Raw genomic sequence first — 24,601 nt, forward strand, 5'->3', positions numbered from 1 at the left:
TGCCATGATAGCAAATACTCAGCAGAGGAATGGTGTCTATACCTTTCCCTTCTCCTGCTCTTCATTCTGCATGCACACACACACACAGACACAAATTTACAACTGACAAAAATATAATCGAACCGTTTCAATTCATAAAAGCACCGAAAAGGCTGTCTACCCTTAATAAATATCTTACTGGCTGCCTCACTAAGTGATTTTTCACTCTCACAATTACATCATAGAGGCATCTGTAAAAATGGATTTTAAATAAGATAATATTTGGAGAGACATTACAACTTCTGTTATTAATACCACCATTAAATTATTAGCAAAGTCTTGGCAGTATATGAAATATGGGAAGTGTTGCATATTCAGGCAGCACAGGTTAGAGAGACGGCTTCTTTATGATACCTCAGCATGTGACCCTCTCCTGTCATTTCCAGCTCTTGCTTCACTGTTATTTTGCACAGTGTCACTAGTCATTCAGACTATCTTCTCTTTATCCTCCATAGGTATTGCTCCTGTTCTTATCTCTTTGCTCTTTTACATGCTCTTGACTCAGCCTGTAATTCTGCTCCAAATCCTACCAAGGTAGGTCAAGCATTTCAAGGGTGCTGTAAAGGAGATTACTCTAAGGACACAGCTCTAGATACTTAAAGATCCTTCTAGTCCTAAATTCTGTTTGATCTTTTTTGTCCTGTTATAAATTGATCTCAACTTGTTTTCTTAAGTTTGACCGTATACCTCCAAGAATTAATTCTTGAGAATAGGAATCATTTCCTTGGCATTGTATCTTTGCAAACCATATCATAGTGTGGGACACATTAAGTCGGCTATTTTTTATTGCTTTTCTGATCTGAGTAGTAATGAAAAATGGTGATGAACTCTTCCTCGTTTTTGGTGAGAAAAGGCAAGATAAAATAGACTTAAATTGTAACAAATAGGAATTCATTTATATAGAATTAATTTACTGTTAGTAAAGGATATTAAACATCCAGTACTATTAAAGGAAATGTGATAGCTACTTTTTAGAGGCAATGCAAATAATCTAAATAGTATGTCTAGTTTGTTTTAGCAGTAACCTGTTGGACTTAAGAAAAAAGGATAAGATAACTTTCCAAAGTCTCTCTTACACTTGAAAGACATATGTATTGAAACATTGGTATGCCACACTATAGGTCTGTAATATAATCCACTGACTAGTAGTTCAAGAAGGAATACTTGTTATTGATATGTGTGTCTATAAGTAAGTACTTTGGAAAAGATAGAACATTCCTAGTGACTTGAGATTTGATTAATAGCCTTATTGGTAGTACTTTATATACTCCTAAATGCTATTATGAAATACTTCCTCAATAAATCCTGCATGCCTTTCAAAGTCCCTCTCATAATAATCTGTTTATTTGGCAGGTGATTACCAATGTGTTTTTTGGTGGGAATCTTTCGTTGGTTTTCCACATTGTTGTAACAGTGATGGTCATCACTGTAGCCACGCTTGTGTCATTGCTGATTGACTGCCTTGGGATAGTTTTAGAACTCAATGTAAGTACATTTAAAGATTTATCTTTTCACTCTAAATTTTTCCTTAAAAGATGATGATTACATTTAACATAAGATGTATTTTCCTTAACAAAAGTGTCACTTTTTGAAGTGGAATGAAATATGTTTGTGATAGTAAATATTTTCAATGATGACTCTGTGTACTTTATGGGACTCGGTAAAAGCCATGGTTGTTTGGAGACATACGGGGTCGTCACGACTGGCTAGGCAGTGCTGTTGGCCTCTAGTGGGTAGAGGCCAGGGATACACATCCCACGATGCACTGGCCTCTCACAGCAAAGAATTATCTCATCCAAAATGTCAATAGTGCTGAAGTTGAGAAACGTTGGTTTAGAATACTTTCGCATATTTCATTTACTATATAATACATACGTGTTACTAAAAAATGACTATGAATTAAGTGGATTTTGACTTTGCTGAATAATAATATATCTAGTGAAATTTATGAAAAATATGAAAGCATTTGAGTTACACCTATTCACTTGCTATGACACAATTCCTTTTTCTTTAAATATTTTTCTCTCTCCAGACCTTTCTTTTGTAGTCTGCACTGCCATGATTTAAACTGAAGCCTCATAATATCACCGTTGAATTAATCCCACTCTGTTTCAACTATCATATATTTAAGTTCTGCTTTCAGTTTATCTGCATCCTGCTAAAAAGTTTCCATTTTCCTACCAGAGCAAGTATAAATACTGTTGCTTCTACAGGCTTGTCCTTTATGTAAAGCTATTTCCTATTTACTTCCCCAATCTACGCTCAGCTCTAGTCAGTCTCATTTTTTGGCCTGTGAATAAGTCATATCAATTCTTTCCATTATTCTTTGTCTTATCTGCTTTTTATTTCCTATCATGATTATTTTTCTTTCATTTCTGTCCAAATTTTACAAAGACCTTAAGATCCAGTACAACTTCTAATTCCTTTATTCACCAATCCTATATTTATTGAGTAATTACTATGTGCCACACAATAGAGTATAAGGATGAATGCGATAAGAAACGATCTATGCATTCTCACAAAGAAACATAAAAGTTCAACTGCAATATAGATGATGAAGACAGAGGAAGCCGGTCACAGGGGCTCACACTGTAATCTCAGCATTTTGGGAGGCCAAGGTGGATGGATCGCTTGAGCCCAGGAGTTGGAGACCAGCCTGGGCAACATAGCAAAAACCCATCTCTACAAAAAATTAGCTGGGTTTGGTGGCACTGCTGTAGTCCCAGCTACTCCAGAGGCTGAGGTGAGAGGATTGCTTGAGCCCAGGAGTGGAGATGGTCCCACTGCACTCCAGCCTGGGCAACAGAGTGAGACCATGTCTAAAAAAGAAGAAGAAGAAGACGATGACAGAGGGAAGTAGATGGATTCCCAAAACACATTTTTGAGAAAAGATTGGCACAATTTGGTGACACAGATTTCATTGGGAAGACATGGGACAGAATGACTTCTTGGTTTTATTCTGTGGAACTAGAATAATGATGCCATTTGCTAAGACAGGAATGAAAGTTTTTCTCCCACTACAAAGTGGTTAATCTCCTTCTATAATCCATACAGAAGTTCTCATCAGAATCACCCACCATTTAGCATTTATTGGTCATACATCACTGGGAAGGGAAGCCCTGTATAGTTGGGATCCCAAGTCATCATTTACTCATTTCATTGAGAATTGAGGCATAAGTTAAGGTATTATTGTCAGTTCCCAAGTTACTACGTCGGCCAGATGCCATTTTGATTTGAAACTCCAGACAAAGGCAGGTGGGAATTCAGTCAGGGATCCTACTGGGGACTTTCTTACAAATGGAAAGTAGAGTGCCAGCAGTTTTCAAAACCTGAGGGATCGAGTTTCTGCTTTCAGCACATGGCTAGCCAGTTTTCCCAACACCACTTATTGAACAGGGAATCCTTTCCCCATTGCTTGTTTTTTTCAGGTTTGTCAAAGATCGGGTGGTTGTAGATATGTTGTGTCGCCTCTGACGCCTCTGTTCTGTTCCATTGGTCTATATCTCTGTTTTGGTACCAGTACCATGCTGTTTTGATTACTGTAGCCTTGTAGTAGAGTTTGATGTCTGGTAGTGTGATGCCTCCCGCTTTGTTCTTTTTGCTTAGAATTGACTTGGCTATGCGGGCTCTCTTTTGGTTCCATATGAAGTTTAAGGTGGTTTTTTCCAGTTCTGTGAGGAAGGTCATTGGTAGCTTGATGGGGATAGCGTTGAATCTGTAAATTACTTTGGGCAGTATGGCCATTTTCACGATATTAATTCTTCCTAACCATGAACATGGAATGTTTCTCCATCTGTTTGTGTCCTCTCTTATTTCGTTGAGCAGTGATTTGTAGTTCTCCTTGAAGAGGTCCTTTACGTTCCTTGTTAATTGTATTCCTAGGTATTTTATTCTCTTTGTAGCAATTGTGAATGGCAGTTCGTTCTTGATTTGGCTCTCTTTAAGTCTGTTATTGGTGTATAGGAATGCTTGTGATTTTTGCACATTGATTTTGTATCCTGAGACTTTGCTGAAGTTGCTTATCAGTTTCAGGAGATTTTGGGCTGAGGTGATATGGTCTTCTAGATATACAATCATGTCATCTGCAAATAGAGACAATTTGACTTCCTCCTTTCCTAATTGAATACCCTTTATTTCTTTTTCTTGCCTGATTGCTCTGGCTAGAACTTCCAGTACTATATTGAATAGGAGTGGTGAGAGAGGGCATCCTTGTCTAGTGCCAGATTTCAAAGGGAATGCTTCCAGTTTTTGCCCATTCAGTATGATATTGGCTGTCGGTTTGTCATAAATAGCTTTTATTATTTTGAGGTACGTTCCGTCGATACCTAGTTTATTGAGGGTTTTTAGCATAAAGGGCTGTTGAATTTTGTCGAAGGCCTTCTCTGCATCAATTGAGATAATCATGTGGTTTTTGTTTTTGGTTCCCCTTCCTGACACCTTACACTAAAATTGACTCCAGATGGATTAAAGACTTAAACATAAGACCTAACACCATAAAAACACTGGAAGGAAACCTAGGCAAAACCATTCAGGACATAGGCGTAGGCAAGGAGTTTATGACCAAAACACCAAAAGCATTGGCAACAAAAGCCAAAATAGACAAATGGGACCTAATCAAACTCCACAGCTTCTGCACGGCAAAAGAAACAGTCAATAGAGTGAATCGGCAACCAACAGAATGGGAAAAAATTTTTGCAGCCTACCCGTCTGACAAAGGGCTGATATCCAGAATTTACAATGAGCTAAAAAAGATTTACAAGAAAAAAACAAACAAGCCCATTCAAAAATGGGCAAAGGATATGAACAGATACTTTACAAAAGAAGACATACATGAGGCCAACAAACATATGAAAAAATGCTCACCATCACTGGTCATTAGAGAAATGCAAATCAAAACTACATTGAGATACCATCTCGCGCCAGTTAGAATGGCGATCATTAAAAAATCTGGAGAAAACAGATGCTGGAGAGGATGTGGAGAAATAGGAACACTTTTACACTGTTGGTGGGAGTGTAAATTAGTTCAACCACTGTGGAAAACAGTGTGGCGATTCCTCAAGGACCTAGAAATAGAAATTCCATTTGACCCAGCAATCCCATTACTGGGTATATATCCAAAGGATTATAAATCGTTCTACTATAAGGACACATGCACACGAATGTTCATTGCAGCACAATTTATAATAGCAAAGACCTGGAACCAACCCAAATGCCTGTCGATGATAGACTGGACAGGAAAAATGTGGCACATATACACCATGGAATATTATGCAGCCATTAAAAACGAGTTCACATCCTTTGTAGGGACATGGATGAACCTGGAAACCATCATTCTCAGCAAACTGACACAAGAACACAAAATCAAACACCACATGTTCTCACTCATAGGCAGGTGTTGAACAAGGAGAACACATGGACACAGGGAGGGGAGCACTATACATGGGGGTCTGTTGTAGGGGGACAGCGGGGGGGTGGGGAGTTGGGAAGGGATAGCATGGGGAGAAATGCCAGATATAGGTGAAGGGAAGGGAGGCAGCAAATCACACTGCCACGTATGCACCAATGCAACAACCTTGCATGTTTTTCACATGTACCCCAAAACCTAAAATGCAATTAAAAAAAAAGAAAACAAACAAACAAACAAAAAAAAACCTGAGGGAACTGGAGAATTGTCTTTTCCACCAACAGTGGAAGGAAGGAAAGCTCATAAGGAAGTAAGCAAGTGCTGAAGTTAACTTCTACCTTCTTCCCAATTTTGCATAGGCCAAAGACTAGTAGGGCCACTAAAAATTATTTCGCATACCAACCTTGATTTGTGTAGATGGATCGCTGCTACATTAATGTGCTGACTTAATTTATGTATTATCTCGTGTAATGTATTGTTGTAATGGTCTATAATCTTGCCTTACCTAACAATTGGTAAGCTCTTTGAAGAAAAGAATACTTAACCACCTCCCCTCTCCTCCATAGTATTTGGCACAGTGCTAAGAACACAGTGCTCAAAGTATTGCATGGGTGATTGCACCTTGGGACTACAGTTCAGGATCTATTTCTATAAATATTCCTAGACATAAGATACTTTCTGTAATGTAGTACCAGGAAATGAAGTGTTATAAAAAATGGTGGGTGTTGTCAGTGGTAGTAATCTTTCAGCTATGCTGTGGAGATAATCAACATAATGATTTTCAAACCCTGTTTTTTCCTATTTTATGAATTATCTTGTTTGAGTCCATAAATTTGTTTGTTGATATTTTAGGATTTTGTTGTGAGACAAAATATGTTTATTATCTGCCTGAACAGTCACTACATCTCGATAGCACAACAAATTTTTTTGTTTTCAAGTTAATCTAGTGCACATATATTGCTCATTTTTCAGGAATGGTATATTTTTTGTAAACCTAACCATTACTTTCTGTGAAGTTAATGGCTAATCTCCATGGCATTTACACAAAAAAATTGTAGGCACATAATCATATTAAGTATTCTCTATCATACTTATATTGGAAACTTTTTTTGGTTAAGACAGAATTCTGGTATTACAGAGTAGTCATAAAAGAGTACCTTGTGAATATCTATTATAAAGTCAAGATCTGAGCTGGTCCTGGAGGACTATTTTTAAAATTTAAAATATGATTCAAGATCTTTAGATTTTTTTTAAATCTGATTATATAGACGTACATTAAAAATTAGAGTGCTAAATTGTCTGTTACGACCTAAGAACCCAAGACAATTACTCTAGTTTCAAAACACTTTGTAAGAATTAATAAAATCTAGGATTCATTCTCAGACCACTTGAGAATGTGTGTTTTTCACCTCAGTAAGTCTTCTGGTGTGCATAATAACATATTCAAATCTTTACTCAACTCCTTTTTGTGTGGGCACTTACCATGTCTAATAGAGCCAAATCAAGCATCATGTCTGTCAGTAACTAATACACGCTGGATCACGCAACACATTAGAAGTAACAAAGCATGCTGTGTTCCACTTCATAATAATGATGTGGGCCAGGAGCTGTGGCTCATTATGTGTAATAATACAATAATAACATTATCATTATCATCATCATCATCATCATAATGTGGGCCAGCACTTTGGGAGGCTGATGCAGGTGGATCACCTGAGGTCAGGAGTTCAAGACCTGCCTGGCCAACATGGTGAAACCCCATCTCTACTAAAAAAATCCAAAATATATTAGCCAGGTGTGGTGACATGTGCCTGTAGTCCCAGCTACTAGGGAGGCTGAGGCAGGAGAATCACTTGAACCCAGGAGGCAGAGGTTGCAGTGAGCCAAGATCACATCACGGCACTCCAGCCTGGGCAACAGAGCGAGACTCCATCTCAAAATAATAATAGTAATAATAATGTGAGCTACCATATATTGAGTATATACTCTGTACCAGGTACTTTGCATGCATCATCTCCTTTTATCTATATTCAGTGGACAGATGAAGAAACTGAGGTACTGCATGATTAAATAGCCTGAGGTCATTCTAGTTACAAGTAAAAAAAATCAAGATTTGAACATAGGCATTTGGACCCTAAAGTTCACATTTTAAATCATTATACTGCTCTGAGATTTCCTAAGCATAAGATTTTAAATTATGTAAAATAACTATTCTCATTTCTCTGTCCACTTTAAGTTATAAAATCTATGCATTGAGTTTATCTGTAAGAAAGGTTAAGAGTAATCTATGATACATATATATAGACTTTAATAAATGGGTTAAAACATACCAGGAGATGAAATAAAATGGAACTAAAAGGTTTTTGTCTTAATAATTTTTAGTTAATAACTTTCATCTTAATAATTGTAATACTTTAGAAATGTAGTTAATGGCTTTTATCTTAGGTAACAATTTTAGGACTTTATTCTTTTGGCTTCTGAGCTTCAAAGATGAGATGAATAATGAGCTTCACAGGTGAGATGAGTCAGATCTTGCAAAATTAGGGAAATGCTACTATTTAGTATAACATATGGAATAAAATGATTTGAGGTTGTATTAGTTATTAAATTTAAAAAATTAGAACTTTGCTTTCCTTTTGTTTTTTCGTTTTCATGGCAGTAGACAACCAGGAAATATTTTTCCAAAGCAAACACACACTAAGTTTTAAAGGTTTCATTTTAGAAGCAAATCAAATAAACGTAAGTACTATTCTTGGTAACAAGAATCTAGCATCTTAGCACTAATGTTGCTATTGGAGAAAAGAGGTGTCTACAGTAATTGGGCCCTATGGGTTTCTGCTTGCAGCAGTACAAAGAGAGAAAATGAAGCAGCTGGTGCCTGTGGCCAGTGTAACCAGCTCATCAAGCATTGTGTGCAGTTTACAGTGGAAGGAAGAAAGCAAGCCAAATGCCAGCAAGAGCCCAGATAGAGAAACAGTCTTTGGGGTGAGAGAGCCATAGTCCCAGTTGCCAAAGATTTCCTGAGCAAAAGAGACTTTCTTTTTAAAGTATAGGAGTGAATTTCATGAATTTAGATTGATTACAAAGTAGAAATTTAAAAAATGCGTAAGCATTATTTTATTTAGTTTCCAGCTTCCCTGAATCATTTGAGAGATTTCTATCCAGATAGGAAAGCTCAGACATGTTTTCAATCTGTACTGGCAATAAAAATCTTCAATAGCTTCTGTTCTTTCTCTCCAGCAAGCTGCAAAATGCCCTGGCATCCATAGTGTTATTATCAATTAATAAGTGCTGTCCCACCTTTATAACTTAGACTATGTTTTGTTGTCTTTTTAATAAGCAGTCATGGTTTTACATCCTGTCAAGCAATTTCAGAAATTATTCCAAAGTCAGTGGTGTATCCTTAAGCAAGGCTACATTAAATACAGCAAATAAGCTAGACTAGTTCATAGGGAATAGATCAGCTGCAACCACATTATCATTTTACTGATGATCTTGACTTCTAGCAACAACCTTTAGTAAGATTGAGCTTTTAAATATCAAAAAAGTGGCTGGTATCTAAAAAAGATACTCAACTGGACTTCTTCCAGTAGAAATATTAGCTAATAGTTTTTCCTCTAATTGCTATTTTCTCAACACTTACGAATTATAACATAAACAGAATACCCATTGCTTTGCGCTGCCCAGCAAGTTAAGTTTGAAGAGTACCAAAAGGCTGACTGATGACAACTTCTTAGCAGAAGCTGAGGGCAGTTTTCATCCTGATAATACCTTCATAATCTGCAGTTCCAGATGAATTAGCTGCATGTTTGTTCCTACAAAGAGGAGACCTCAAAACACACACACACACACACACACACACACACACACTCATATATATTTGTATTTGAATTACTTTCTGTTGTTTTCATAAATTGTTATTTTAAAGAAATCAAAGGGTAATACTTTTTGTTATAAATACAGACCAAATTTTACAGTACTTTCCATAACTTAAAAAGCACTGTTAATTCCAAATAACAGGATAGAACCTATGCAATTCATAGTACATTTCCTTCTAGCTATTTGATAACTAATCTTTTTTGTGTGTGTCCTTTTGTAGATATTCATTTGAATTCAGATGCTATGAATGGCAAAAGTGTATTTTCTATATATTTTAAATCAGAACATAATTTTGGTATTTTTTATTATTTTCTCATTCTTATGTTTCTTACTTTGGAACTATTTTCCATGCAGTGTAGTCTCTACTATTCTTTCTTTGGACACTTTTGTTTTTGTAAAAATTCAAAAAGTTATATTATTGGAATAATAGTAATAATATTTCTGGTATAGAAATATTGCTTTGTGTAAAACACAGAGCAATTTTATTAACTGGTGTGAGAATATAGTTATTTTAAAGCTATTTTTAAGGTTCAATTTATAATTTTACATCATCCAACTTCAAATTTATTTTGCTGTTATTTTTCCTGGAGAAAATTTACCAAAATAATGTGTCAAAAAGCTTTTAAACCATAGGTGATAGTTGCATTGGGTTTCATTATATTATTCTTTCTACTTTTGTTATACTTACAAATTAACTTTTAAATTTAGAAAAACATTTTATGAAAAGCTTGCATTTAGCTGTAAAGCAGTATCACATTTGTTACTGATTTTATATATTAAAAATTTATATTTTATTATTTCAGAGAACAACGTTTGTGAAATGTTATATTAACAGAATGAAAAATAAAAACTACATGATTAGCCAGGTGCAGTGGCTCACACCTGTAATCACAGCACTTTGGGAGGCTGAGGTGAGAGGATCACTTAAGCCCAGAAGTTAGAGACCAGCTGAGGCAACACAGTGAGACCTCGCCTCTGCAAAAAATTAGCCAGGCTGTAGTTTTAACAACTGTAGTCTCAACAACTCAGGATGCTGAGGTGGGAGGATCACTTGAGCTCAGGAGGTTAAGGTTGAACTGTGATCACACTAGTGCAATCTAGCCTAGGCAACAGAGTGAGACCCTGTCTCCAAAAAAAAGAAGAAAGAAAAGGAGAGAGGGAAAACAAAAAATACATGATTATCTCAACTGGTGCAAAAAAAGCATTTAACAAAATTTATCATTATTTCTTGATAGAAACTCTTTTAACAGTTTATAGATAGAGAGAGGAAATTTCTCAACATAATAAAGGCTATTTATGAAAAATCCACAGCTAACATCATAATTAATAGGAACAACTGAAGGCTTTTCTACTAAGATCCAGTAAAAGGTAAGGATACCCACTCTCAGCACTTGTCTTCAAGATAACGCTGGTGGTACTAGAAAGAGCAATCAGACAAGAAAGATGAAAGGCATCCAAATTGGAAAAGAAAAAGTAAAATTATTTCTATTTGCAGATGACATGATCCTATATGTAGAAAACCCCAAAGATTCCAAAAATAGTGCTAGAACTAATAAATTAATTCAGTAAAGCTTCATGACACAAACCAATGTACAAAAGTCAGTAGCATTTTTATACACAAATAATAACCTAGCTGAAAAAGAAATCAAGAAAACAATGTCATTTATGACAGCATCAAAAATATTTTGGAATAAATTTAACCAAAGAGGTGAAAGATTTATATACTGAAAACTATAAATCCTTGATGAAGGAAATTGAAAAAGACACAAATAAATGGAATGTATAAATAAATGGAAAGATATCCTGTGAATAGATCTGAAGAATTAATATTTTTAAAATGTTTATACTACCCAAAACAATATATAAATTCAATCTAATTTCTATCAAAATTCTAATGGCATTCTTCACAGAAATAGGAAAAACAATCCCCAGATTCCTACAGAACCACAAAAGACCTAAATAGCCAGGGCAATGCTGAGAAAGAGAAGTGAAGTTGAAGGCATCACATTTCCCCATTTAAAATGATATTATAGAATTCCAGAGAGAGATCCAAGATGGCTGATCACTAGCAGCTCAGGCTCGTAGCTCCCAGTGAGGGTGCAGAGAACGAGAGGACGCCACACTTTCAGACGTTTTTTTGTTGCTCATGGACTAAGAGATTCCCAGCGGAGGAGCCCCACGGGTCACCAGGGCGACTCTTGTGGCTGGCGCAGCGGTTTTGCTGGCGCCTCAGTGTGGCAGTTCTTGGTGCAGAGTCCGGAGATTCCCGGGCAGAAAAGCACCATCAATCTTAACACCGCTGTTTTGGCCGGCGCAGTGGATTGCTCAGATTTCGGCGCTGCAAATCAACAAGTCGGACGTCAGCTCAGAGACCTACTTAGAAAGTCAGTAATTACAAAGATGACAGAGGGATAAATATATAATGAAGGGAAGAAACCAGCCTAAAAAGGCAGAGAATACTCAAAATCAGAATGCCTCTCCCTCTACAGGGGATCGCAGTTCTTCATCAGCAACGGAACAAGGCTTAATGGAGAGCAAGTGTGTTCCATTATCAGAAGCAGGTTTCAAAATGTGGGTGATAAGAAACTTCTGTGAATTAAAAGAACTTGTTCTAACCCAATGCAAAGAAACTAAGAACGTTGAAAAAAGGTTTGATGAAATGCTAATGAGAATGGACAATTTAGAGAGGAATATAAGTCAATTGATGGAGCTGAAAAACACAACACGAGAACTTCGCAAAGTATGCACTAGTTTAAACAGTCGAATTGATCAAGCAGAAGAAAGGGTATCAGATCTCGAGGAACAGCTTAGTGAAATGAAACGAGAAGATAAGATTGGAGAAAAAAAGGATAAAAAGGAATGAGCAAAGTCTCCAGGAAATATGGGACTATGTGAAAAGACCTAATTTACGTTTGATAGGTGTACCTGAAGGTGACGAAGAGAATGAATCCAAGTTGGAAAATAGTCTTCAGGATATCATTCAGGAAAACTTTCCCAACCTAGCAAGGCAGGGTAATATTCAACTCCAGGTAATACAGAGAACACCACAAAGATATTCTTCAAGAAGACTAACCCCAAGGCATATAATCACCAGATTTATTAGGGTTGAAATGAAGGAGAAAATACTAAGGGCAGCCAGAGAGAAAGGTCAGGTTACCCATAAAGGAAAACCTATCAGACTTATAGTAGATCTCTCAGCAGAAACCCTACAAGCTAGAAAAGAGTGGAGACCAATATTTAACATCCTTAAAGAAAAGAACTTCCAACCCAGAATTTCATATCCAGCCAAACTAAGCTTTATAAGCGAAGGAAAAATTAAATCTTTTGTGAACAAACAAGTACTTAGAGACTTCACCACCACCAGGCCTGCTTTACAAGAGCTTCTGAAAGAAGTGCTATACATATAAAGGAACAACCAATATCAGCTTTTCCAAAAATATATCAAAAAGCAAAGAGCATCAACACAATGAAAAATTTACACCAACTAATGGGCAAAACAGCCAGCTAGCATCAAATGGCAGTGTTAAACTCATATATATTCAAATTGTATAAAAAGCCAAAACCCATCGGTATGCTGCATCCAGACTCATCTCACATGCAACATACACAAAGACTCAAAACAAAGAGAAGAAGGAAGATTTACCCACCAAACAGAGAGTAAAAATAAACAAATAAATAAAAAGCAGGAGATGCAATTCTCGCCTCTGATAAAATAGACTTTAAAGCAACAAAGATCAAAAGAGGCAAAGAAGGACATTACATAATGGCAAAAGGATCAATGTAACAAGAAGAGCTAATGATTCTATAGATCAATGAAACAGAAAATTAACAAGGACATCCAGGACTTGAACTCAGACCCGGAACAAGTAAACTTAATAAACATTTCTAGAACTCTCCACTTCAAATACACAAAACATACATTACCACCTCATACCTATTCCAAAAGTGACTATATAATTGGAAGTAAATCACTCCTCAGTAATCGCATAGCATTTCATAGGTTTAAATGAAATATTGGTTGGCTGCTTGTTTGTTATTTTCTTCCCTTATTCCTTCCTGTCGACATTAAGTATAATTATTGGTATAAAAGAGGTTTTCAATACCCATTACTAAACTGCATTCTAGCCTGGGCAAGAAAGCAATAATCTCATTCTCTCTCTCTTTTTCTCTTCCTTTTTCTTCCTCTTCTTCATTCTTTTTCTTTCTTTCTTTCTTCCTTTTTTTTCTTTCTTTTTTTCTTCCTTTTTAGAAAAAAAATGATATTATAAAGCTGCAGTAATTGAAACAGTATGGTACTGGCATGAAACACAAATATAGACCAATGGAACATAAAAGAGAGCCAAGAAATAAATCTAAACGTATAGTCAACAAAATTAGAGTCAACTAGTTTTCTACAAGGGTACCAAGAGGATACAATGGGGAAATGACAGTTTTCAATAATGATGCTGGCAAAACTGGATTCCTAAGTGCAAAAGAGTGAAATTGGACCCTGATCTTACACCATACACAAAAATAAATTCAAAATGGATAAGATGTCTAAATGTAAGGCCCAAAATTTTAAAACTCCTAAAAGAGAACATAGGGTAAAATCTCCTTGACGTTAGCCTTGGAAATTATTTTTTTGAATATCACACTAAAACCTCACATCATAAAAGCAAAAATAAATAAATAGGACTACATCAAACTAAAAGACCTCTGCAGAGAAAACAAACAAAAACTAAAACAAAAGCCACAACAAATGACAACCTACAGAAGACTGGGAAAAATATTTGCAAACCATCTGATAAGGGGTTATGATAAAAAAATTTACAAATAATTCTTATAACTCAATTGCATAAAAGCAAGTAACTTGATTAAAAAATAGGTAAAGGACCCCAGCAGATATTTCTCTAAAGAAGACATGAAAATGGCCAACAGGTATATGAAAAAAGTGCTCAACATCATTAATCATCAGGAAATGCAAATTAAAACCACTAGGCAATATCACTTCATACCCTTTAGGATGGCTATAACGAAAAAGGCCAGAACCTACAAATGTTGACAGAAGTGTGGAGAGAAGGGAACCCTAGTATACTGCTGGTGGGAATGTACATTGGACTAGTCAATATGGAAAACAGAATGGAGGTTCCTAAAGAAATTAGAAATAGAACTTCCACATGACCCAGGCATATCTATTCTGGGTATATACCCAAAAAAGATGAAATCACCACCTTATAAAGATATCTATACTCCCATATTTATTGAAGCATTATTCACAATAGTGAAGAGATGGAGACAAGCTCAGTGTTCATTAATGTATGAATGTATCAAGAAAATGTCATATAGATCTGTTTATAACATGGCATATTATTCAGCCTTGAAAAAAGGATATCCTGCCATTAGTCACAGCATGAATAGACCTGAAAAATGTTATGTTAAGTGAAATGAGTAGGACAGAGAAAGCAAAATATTACGTGATCTCTCATATATGGAATAATTTTTAAATGTCTAATACAGAGACTTTGATGTAAAAGAATAAAACTGTGATCACCAGGGGCAGGAAACAAAGGGAGGAAATGTAGAGAGGTAGGTCAAAGAATTCAAAGTAACAGATATGTAGGATGAACAAGTCTACAGATTTAATGTACAATATGAGGGCTGTAATTTATAAAATTGTATTATGTTTGGGACTTTTGTTAATTGAGTAGATTTTGGCTGCTCTCATCACCAAAGAAGTTACTATGTGAGATGATAGATATGTTAATTTACTTCAATACAATAATCATTTTACTATCTGTAAGTATTCTATAACAGCGTGTTGTAAACCTCAAATATACACAATAAAATTTATTTTTTAATGTATGTTTTATGACTTAAGAGAATATTTGTCATAAAATTTTAATGTATTTTATTAATATGTTACATTTTTAACTATGCTGATTAAAATTTAACGTAATTAGGAAAACATATTACGTAAAATGCATTAAATGTTAACATTTGTATTATTTGCTAAGTTTTTAGTGTGAATTAGCCTATTTGAGGAGAAAGTCTCTTCCTTTGACATCAATAGCTGTTGGTATTTTTGTAATAGACAATTCTACTACTCATTATTTTAAATCTGACATTTCTTCTTAATTGGGTTTATTCCTAGCTAATGTGGGGAAGGGCGAATGAGTTATAGTCATTTAGCTCTGCTGTCAGCTTTTTCGGTAACTGATGTGCTTAGTTTTATTTGAAAGAGGATTTAGAAATGCTATTTCATGTTAAATGTCTTAGGGTTATAGTTTTTCTTTCTCACACAGATAGGCACAACTTCCACACAAGCTCAGGTAAAGAAGAAAGACATCACATCCCCTATACAATTTCCCAAAATTTCCCTCTTACATACTAATGACAAATAGACATTCTTGTTTGAAGTACATAGTGGATACACAGTAATTTTAAAAGAAGAATATAAGGAAATGTGATGAACTGAAAATATGGGAAATGTCAAGAGTGCCAGAAGTCAGTCCTATCATCTGCTTTATTTTCTATATTATTTTCTGATAACATTTTCTTAAGTCTGATATTGTTATACTGTTTTATTATTTTCATCTGTAAATATGCCAGTGGAAAAGGCAAAACCTATTTCTAAGTCTTTCTTAGAATTATTTTCTTTCCCTTCTTTGATTTAACTGAACATATCAAATGTTTAACATGTGCATGAAAGATACATTTTGTAAGTGCTTTAAAAAGCTGTCCAAAGAATGTTTCCATCTAGTAACCTTATCTTGTTTCTTGTTTTCATCATGCAGGGTGTGCTCTGTGCAACTCCCCTCATTTTTATCATTCCATCAGCCTGTTATCTGAAACTGTCTGAAGAACCAAAGACACACTCGGATAAGATTATGTCTTGTGTCATGCTTCCTATTGGTGCTGTGGTGATGGTTTTTGGATTCGTCATGGCTGTTACAAATCCTCAAGACTGCACCCACGGACAGGAAATGTTCTACTGCTTTCCTGACAATTTCTCTCTCACAAATACCTCAGATTCTCACGTTCAGCAGACAACACAACTTTCTATTTTAAATATTAGTGTCTTTCAGTGAGTTGACTGCTTTAAAAAATATGTATGTTTTCATAGAATTTAAGCCACGTAACATTTACAGATGTTTTAGTCTCTATTTATATTGTAAAATTATTATTTTGGCATTTATCAAGACTTGGTTTTCATGACTCTTTAGTGCAATATAAAAGATAAAGAAAAGAAAAATTGAATGTATTTTACCTTTAACTGGAAGAAAATAAATGTTTTGTTCTAATGACTGCACTACACTACTGCTAATTGAAGAAAGGAGAGTGAAGCATTTAGCATTTTCTGCCATCCCCCATTTATTTAATATGCAAACCAGAATATTGTGCTCCAAAATAAGTAGGTGATTGTGGGTTGGAATTTTGTGTAGGTGTCCTTTGGCGGGGGAGGAGGGGTGGATTTTTTTCTTTGTCCTTAAGAGTCTGTGGAATTGAAAGGAAGGGAAGGGAAACCCAAAATTATTGAAAATAATACATAAATTTTAGCTGCATTCCTTGTTTAAAGGGAAGTGGATCCCTGGAGAAATGAGCAAAGGACATTCCATGCAAGGAAGCCTGAAACATAGACTGGCTGTGAGGAGCAAGGTGTGTGAGGAATCAAATCACCTCCCATCTTCTGATGCCGTGGGAATACAATGGTAACGCCATTATAAAATGGGGGTTGTGGGGGCAAGACACAGTTTCTGTGGCAAAAGCCAATGAGATTGGTTACACATCAGATTTGGACCTGCTGAATTTGAGGTGTGGTCAGGAATGTACAACTGGAAGCTGCACTTTGAGACTAGAAATGTGTGAGAAGAATCGGGGCTATAGAAGAAGGATTCTCAGTCCACTCAGGGTTCCTCGGAGAGATTTCTGGGAGCTCTTGTTGACTGGGTCTTTGGAAGCAAATACTGAGACGGAGTTTGTCATAACTAACAGAAGAGAGGGGAAAGCAGGATCGGTAGGGAAGGGAAGAACTGCAATGCAGGCTGACCTCAGCCAACCCCATGGGGAAGCTGGTGTGTACATGACCTATCAGAATTGTCCGCGTTCGGGGGAAATAGGCAGGTTTTGATACTGCTGCCTCCATCAATCATCGAATGTAGACATCTGGAGGAGGATGAGTTCTTGGGCTAGGCAGCTCTTTGCAGCAGAGCAAACCCTAAAGGAACTGAGAGCTGGAGGCGGTCTGCTGATAGCTTTGTTACCACATGCTTCCTTGCAGGGGGATCTGGGAGACACAGCTGTGCCCACCACAGATGCCCTCAGTTTTTACTGAAGATTTTTGAATGATTTTTGAATGAAGATTTTGTGTCTTCATATATATGGCAATCTTTAAAAAGTAGCCTGAAAATTTGGGGCCATCTGGATGGCCTCCTTGTATCAAGTATCACCTAAGATTTCCATTTCATTTGTATTCCAACCAAGTTGTCCATCTGTGGTACTATATTAATTTTTGCCAAATAACGAGACTCTATCACAAGCAGAGCTAATACACATATGATGAGTTTGTACAAATCAAATGCAAAAAAAAAAAAATCCTACAGGAAGTGTATTAAGGGTAGGTTCACAGCAGTTTGAATAAAGTGGTGAGAGTTGAGTCATTGTGTGACTCACACTGAGAAAGGCCTGTTGAACACAAAGGAAGATGCATTTTAGCAGGTAGAACAATGCTCAAGGTTTTAGTGGTGGTTTGTTTTTTTTCAATAAAACATTATCCTTGCCAATAAATTAATTTAAATTCTGTTGGATAGCTTTTCTGTATTTAACTTATAAATTTGTTTTTTTATAGTTAAAGGTCATAAGGCTAAGCATTTTGTGCCTGTTTTTAGATTGGTACATGTTTAGGTAAAATATAATAAAAATGCTTTCATTCCATGTAAGAAATTTTTACCGCAGTGTGTCCTTACATTGCTGAAGACTGAGAAACACTGACCTACATAGTTACTAAATAAAGTCATGAGGGATGAGATCTCTATGCATGTACAAAGAGGAGTAGGTCAAGGATAACACGATAGCACATAACCATCTCTTATCTTGTACTTTGATGTTGCTTCATACTCTTCAAGTAGATGAAAGCTCCTTGTAGGAACTGAGTGCAGCATTACTACCTAATAAATATTTCTTAGTTTATTTGTTTTTAATCAGCTACAGAACAAGACTGCTTATGACCCAGTTATTAGCTGCATGGATTACCAGTATCTTTCAAATTATAATTGAATAAATCTTAGGAACTCACGTTTATTTTGCAATAATAGTTGCATGTTTATTTTGCCACCATGCATAACTGCAAGAGCCCCACCCCCCAATCTATTTTCTGCCTCAATTCAGTAAAAGATTCCCCTGAAAATCTTCCCACCCCTCCCACTTGTTGCCCCTCACAAAGCAACTTAAAGGTCTTAAAGCGGTTTTTGAAACTGTCACTACACTAAGTGCTTCTTAACTCTAAAAATGTGGCGGTAGGCAGGAATCATACATTTACACACAAATGAGAACATCTAGCAATACACTTCCTTTAAAAACATAAGTTGGATAGCATCTGTGTAGTTTAAAATTTGAGTCATTATTCATTTATTATAGAATCTTTATTAACAACGCTAACTTGAACCATCTTCAAACATCAGAATGGGTAAATTGTCTACGGCCATACCATCCTCAATGCATCAAATCTCATCTGATCTTGGAAACTAAGCAGGGTCTGGGCCTGGTTAGTACTTGGATGGGAGAATGGGTAAACTGCCTTGCCTGGACTATTTCCAGTGATGTCAAACAATAATTGTTGCCTCTTGTTTTTCTTAAAAGGAGACTGAATCAAACTAAGAAATTTTCAATTAGTCCTCTGTTGAAGTCATACTGTACACATCTGTTTAATTAAAGATACAGTTATTGAACAGAATAGGTCTCCTTCTGGTTTATCTGCTGTAGCCTTGCTTAGGAAAGGAATAATAGTCTGTCTTTTAATTAGGAGTGGTTATTGATTGGAGCAAGTATTGTCAGGTAGTCCAAGAGTGGCCCCAGCATGAATCGGTGAGTGACCATGAGGTCACTCACGGTCACCCATCAGTAAGGGTACCCATGAATGCTTTACTAACTGTGGCAAGGATAATAATTTGCTACCTCAATAGAATAGGCTCTTTAAGAATTTATACTTACTCTAAAAATGTATACAGAATTTGCCAGGATGGAAGAGCAAATATGTAGAGTAGACCAGAGATGCTGTGACCTGGAGAACACATAGACCAGGAAAGAAAGGAAAGAGCCCAGTCTTCTTCTAGAGTAGTGCCTTTTAAACTTGGACATGTGTCAGAATCACCTGGAGCCCTTGTAAAAACCAGATTGCTGGGCTTCACCCCCGCAGTTTCTGATTCAGTACTTGGAGTGGGGCTTCAGAATTTGCATTTCTGAAAAGTTCCCAGCTGATGCTGATGCTGCTGGTTCAGGAATCACGTTTGAAAAAAGTTGGAAGTTGGACGCCAGAAAGTGCTAGATGGAGCCATCTGTTTAAAGGACAGGGCAGAATACAAGCAAGACTTAGGAATACCATCCCAGATCTCAGGGAAGACAATGAGGCTGGAGACACAGAAGGGAGAGTGATTAGTACATGTTAAATGTGTTATCCTTTGCCTCTTTGAAAAATCGTCTATCTAGAGATACTTGCAGTGAGAAGAGGAGAAACCAAGACAATAATATTAGTGAAGAACAATGACAAGGGACATGGGAGAATACAGAGATTACAACCCAAAATCGACACAGCTATGCTGATTGAGTTGGAGGCCTGATTCTGAGCCTGTCAGCACTCAGGGAAGGTTGCCTGAGCTTCATGGCTGTCATTGTGAGAAGGAAGAAAATATACCAGTTTTTCAAAAGAACACTAAGTTTTCCAAGGACTAAACTCTCAGCAGAATGGCTTACTTGGAAAATTACATAGGGAATATGAGTAAAACTGTTATGAACAATGTTCTTGATAACATCATTCAGATAAAGGATTTACCTGGTTGTCTTTTATAAGACACTTTTTCATTTCATTAATGTTTGCTCATCGAAAACAAAGATTATCAATATATTTGGCTTTGGCATTTTTATGATAGTATTCATGTATACTATGCATATACCCTTCAGAGGAAATTACTTGAAATACGCTTAAATATTCTTAAAACCTCTGAAGTACACACCAGTCTACACATATTTTTTCACTTTTCCATCACTAAATTAACATGTACTTTTAGTTTTTTTAATTATAAGCTCCTTGACACCTGAGACAATGTCATAGTTTTATTTTTTGTCAGTGTATGCTCATATATCTTACTCATTTAAGATGCTTGAAAAACATTTAAGGACTCAAATTTATCTAATTTATATGTATTTAACCCCTTTAAAGTTATACCCTAGCAGGAAGCCCTATATTTTTCCCCCTCACTTACTATTATTTCAAAAGAAACAAAGAGTCAAAACTTTCAACCCAAATGCATTTATTGTTTAGGTACACTCATCACCTTGCTTAACTTTAGCAGACAGCTCAGTAATTTGACGTTGCACTGAGAAGAGGCAGTTTAGGAACAATTTAAGAAAAACACCTCAAGCTGTATCTCAGCTTGCAGTTTAAATTTTCAAAGACGTTTGAAACTTATTTTCAAGGCACAGTGACAGCGATGCATTTTCATGTTTAGATTTTGTTTTGCCAGAGGATAGCAAGGCCAGTTTCAGAAAAACGAATTCAGTTCAGGCTTCCTGCAGTCGAGTCCCATCACATAACAACATTGTTCTTTAAATCTTTAGGTGCTGGAAGATAAAACAATAAAGTATCTTCTGGGAAAAAGTAAAAATTATTTTATTCCAAGAAGGCAGTCTTTGAGTGATTTATGACTTTTCTAATAAAATTTAGCTTTCTTGTAAAGTCTTAAGAATTTTCTAAGCTACAGTTTTTAACTACTGCATCCCTATGTGAAAGATGTAGAGTGGAAATTGAGTAATATGACCTTGGGTTTTATATGCTCTATGTCTCAAAGCATTTCAAAATGAATTTAGATGTTTTTTAAGCTGTAAGAATAGACAAGGGAAGTGAAATAAGCTTAAACATTTAGAAAAACAGGGTTTGAAAACCCCTAGGGTTTTGTAGGGGCTATTGCGATAGTACAAACATAGTGGGAGACCTTCCCTATTCTGGAAGACAGCCTGACCTTTGGAAATAGACATTTCTTTTAAAAAAAATAAGCAATTTAAAAAAATTGTTAGTTTCAGGTAGGAAGTTTTCCAGGAACAAACAATTTTATATGTGAAAGCTAAATGTCAGCTGTGGACGTGCCCCTTTCACAATTCTAAGCCTACTCCACAGTTCCTGCAAATTCTTCTGGCTTTCTTTCTCATATGCCCCTATGCTGCCATAAACCATTGTTCTTTTGTTTCATATCTGTAAAGTTCTATAACATTTTAGACACAAAACACAATCCCTTCATCAGTTTCCATAAAATCCACTTACATCATGCTGCGTGTAAATGTTTGATATTGTTGTTGCATCTCTTAAATATTTAGAGTGGTTGCAAGAAAGGGTCACATCTCAAAGAAAGGCCTTCAACCAGTTCTCAGACTTCACCTTCTGAGCTCCTTCTCTACTCCTCTCATTTTTCATCTTCTTCTCCAAATTAATTAACAAGGAATATTTCCCTCTGACTTCCTCAGGGAGGTCCCAATCTCCAGGTTTCTAGGAGACGCACTATTCCCCCTCAAAAAAAAAAAAAAAAAAAAAGCACACACACTTTTACCCCACATCTTTTCATCGTTTTAGTCCCAAAACAAATGCTACTCTCTTTCTTTAAAAAATCATGGTTGGGCGCAATGGCACATGCCTGTAATCCCAGCACTTTGGGAGGCTGAGGTCAGGAGTTCGGGACCAGCCTGGCCAACATGGTGAAACTTTGTCTCTACTAAAAACACAAAAATTAGACAGGTGTGTTGGTGGGTGCCTGTAATCTCAGATACTTGGGAGACTGAGGCAGGAGAATAGCTTGAACCCAGGAGGCGGAGGTTTCCGTGAGCCGAGATTGTGCCACTGCACTCCAGCCTGGGTAACAGAGTGAGACTCCATCTCAAAAAAAAAAAAAAAAAAATCACATGGAAGCTATCAATATATACATGTTTTCCATTCCCTTACACATATGTACTCTGTTATTTATATTCTGAATTGCATTTCTGGTCACTTTGTTCTCCATGCAAAGGGATGCCCAGAAAACGTCTGCCTTACATAAAACTGAAACTTGGGTTGATGGCTTTAAATAGAAACCATCCCATCCAGATGGGTAACAGGGTTGACCAGCTCCCACTGTGAAGCCACATGGCTTAAAGCCGTGCTCCCACAGATCTATTGAGCTTATTTTCAGCCAGTGAAACCACATGGCTCAAAGCTGTGCTCCCACAGATCTACTGAGCTTATCTTCAGCCAGTGTTATTTTTCACCGCAACACTGTACTGTACTGTTCTCCAAACAACAGCTGTGCGTCTGCCTACTTCGTTTGCCCTCTGGATAAATCTAGCCTTTTAGAATTAGATTAGAGCAGGCGCAGCTGTAGTGGGTGGATAATCATCTGCTTTATGAGTGAGGGGAATCTGAAAAGCTTACTTGTTTGCTCAAACATCATCTATGGAATGATACTGTGGTGTCTGACACATTGTTGATGGCTTTTCGGTATTTAAAGTAGAGATATCCATTAACACTGGAGCATAATTAGAGGATCTAGATGAAGAATTAGGAAACGTAATTCTGAGAGAATGAGAATGCTGCCCTCCCAAATTCTCTCCACTTTCCTAAATTCCGGTAGAATATAAGATTCTGCCCAAATATTTCCTTCTCTAAGAGGTCTCCCCAGCCTTCACCAGCAGACAATAACTTTTCTTCCTCAGTAACCTGTGAGTATATGTCTTAATAGAAAGAGTCATCCATTATGAATAAGAACTTTCTAACAATTAGAGCTGACGAGTATTGGCATAAACTACCCTGGGTCTTAGTGAACCTTCTGTTCCTGGAACAAATTAAACGAAGATTTGACAGACAATTGCCCTCAATGTTCTGGGTAAGAATTGAACTTAATGATTTTTAAGTTCTCTTCTAATGTTGAGTTTCTAGATACTGCCTTGTGTTTTCAGTTGAAATAAAATATAGCTGTTATGGAACACCTTTGATATTTACTTTTGCATGTCTTTAATATAGAGACCATTCATTCCTTTCCCATGTTTAGACCACCTTGTACAAAATAAGTGTTCAAGAAAATGGATGGATTGGACAATGCCAGATGATTTTGGCAGGGTGCTTAAGAAAGGGAAGGGAAGACAACCTGGAGACGATAAAGCAGATATATAGCCATGCCATGAAGCACCAGATTCCCAGCATTTAGGACCCCAGGAAGCATGGGAGTTCACAGGGAGTACAGGGACCCTTCAACAATTTCATATTTATTTTACCACTGGGTCTATCCATGTGCTAGAATTTTTGTTGTCACTGCTGAGAAGCATGCAAAACTTGTTCTTATTCTCTTCCTTCTCGTCATAATTCCTGCTTTCCTACTTAAGGAAAGGATCATTTGCAGGAAAAATTAAATGGTTTAATAATTGTGGCAAATAGATCCACAAATTCCGTAATTGCTCCATTTGAATGGAGAAGATTCACTAAATGCAGAACAAACCCTAACCGTAGATAAACACAAATGCATCAAACCCATAACTGGGTGCACAAATGTGCAGCATCTACTGGTGATTCATGCTGGAAGGTGGTTGTACTACATTGCCCCAAAAAGCATAGTCTGTGGACCAAAAATATTGGCATCACCTGGGGTCGCTAAAAAATACGGAATCTCAAGCCTCACCTCAAACCTACTGAACCAGAATCTGCATCTTAATAAGAGCCACAGGTCGCTCATGTGCACATTCAAGTTTGAGAAGCACTAGCATAAAAGGAAACTTGTCTTTTGGGAGGAGGACCTATCAGAATTAGCTAGGAAACAGTTAAATAAGCAGTCACTTCTTGGAGAGTCTATTATACCCACACTAGGGCTTCTGTTACTGATGAGAATGTGGGGTAACCTTTCAGAGACCTGAGAAAGACAAAAGGTTCTTGGCTATAACACTTAAGCCCATTTGTGTCTGTTCTACCTGTAATCATGTGGTCAAAAACATTTTTTTTTTGCAAATTAGGCAGACATAGTGGCACGCACTTGTGGTCCCAGCTACTCAGGAGGCTGAAGTGAAAGGATCGCTTGA

At 36.6% G+C, this 24,601-nt stretch overlaps 1 protein-coding gene and 1 long non-coding RNA gene across 5 annotated transcripts in view; one reads left to right on the top strand and one right to left on the bottom strand.

Annotated features, from left to right (window-relative positions):
- Nucleotides 1-16,610, top strand: part of SLC38A11 (solute carrier family 38 member 11) — a 57,242-nt gene extending 40,632 nt beyond the window's left edge. For all 3 annotated transcript variants that reach the window (XM_012440667.3, XM_012440668.2, XM_064382663.1), the window contains 2 exons: nucleotides 1,393-1,524; nucleotides 16,096-16,610. In XM_012440667.3, coding sequence (XP_012296090.1) covers nucleotides 1,393-1,524; nucleotides 16,096-16,389 — 426 coding nt within the window. In that variant the 3' untranslated portion in view covers nucleotides 16,390-16,610. The remainder of the gene's footprint in view (nucleotides 1-1,392; nucleotides 1,525-16,095) is intronic.
- The window catches only part of LOC105708929 (uncharacterized), a 95,224-nt gene that overhangs the window by 44,907 nt on the left and 25,716 nt on the right, over nucleotides 1-24,601 (bottom strand). The window contains exon 4 of one of the 2 annotated variants that reach the window (XR_002478872.1): nucleotides 20,821-21,133. The exons of the other annotated variant lie outside the window; for it this stretch is intronic. This is a non-coding gene — a long non-coding RNA (uncharacterized LOC105708929). Of the gene's footprint in view, nucleotides 1-20,820; nucleotides 21,134-24,601 lie in introns of those variants that run through there. 2 annotated transcript variants of the gene reach the window in all.

Source organism: Aotus nancymaae, unplaced genomic scaffold, assembly GCF_030222135.1.
Source record: "Aotus nancymaae isolate 86718 unplaced genomic scaffold, 86718_ANA_hifiasm-v0.15.2.pri h1tg000029l, whole genome shotgun sequence".
Taxonomy (NCBI): domain Eukaryota; kingdom Metazoa; phylum Chordata; class Mammalia; order Primates; family Aotidae; genus Aotus; species Aotus nancymaae.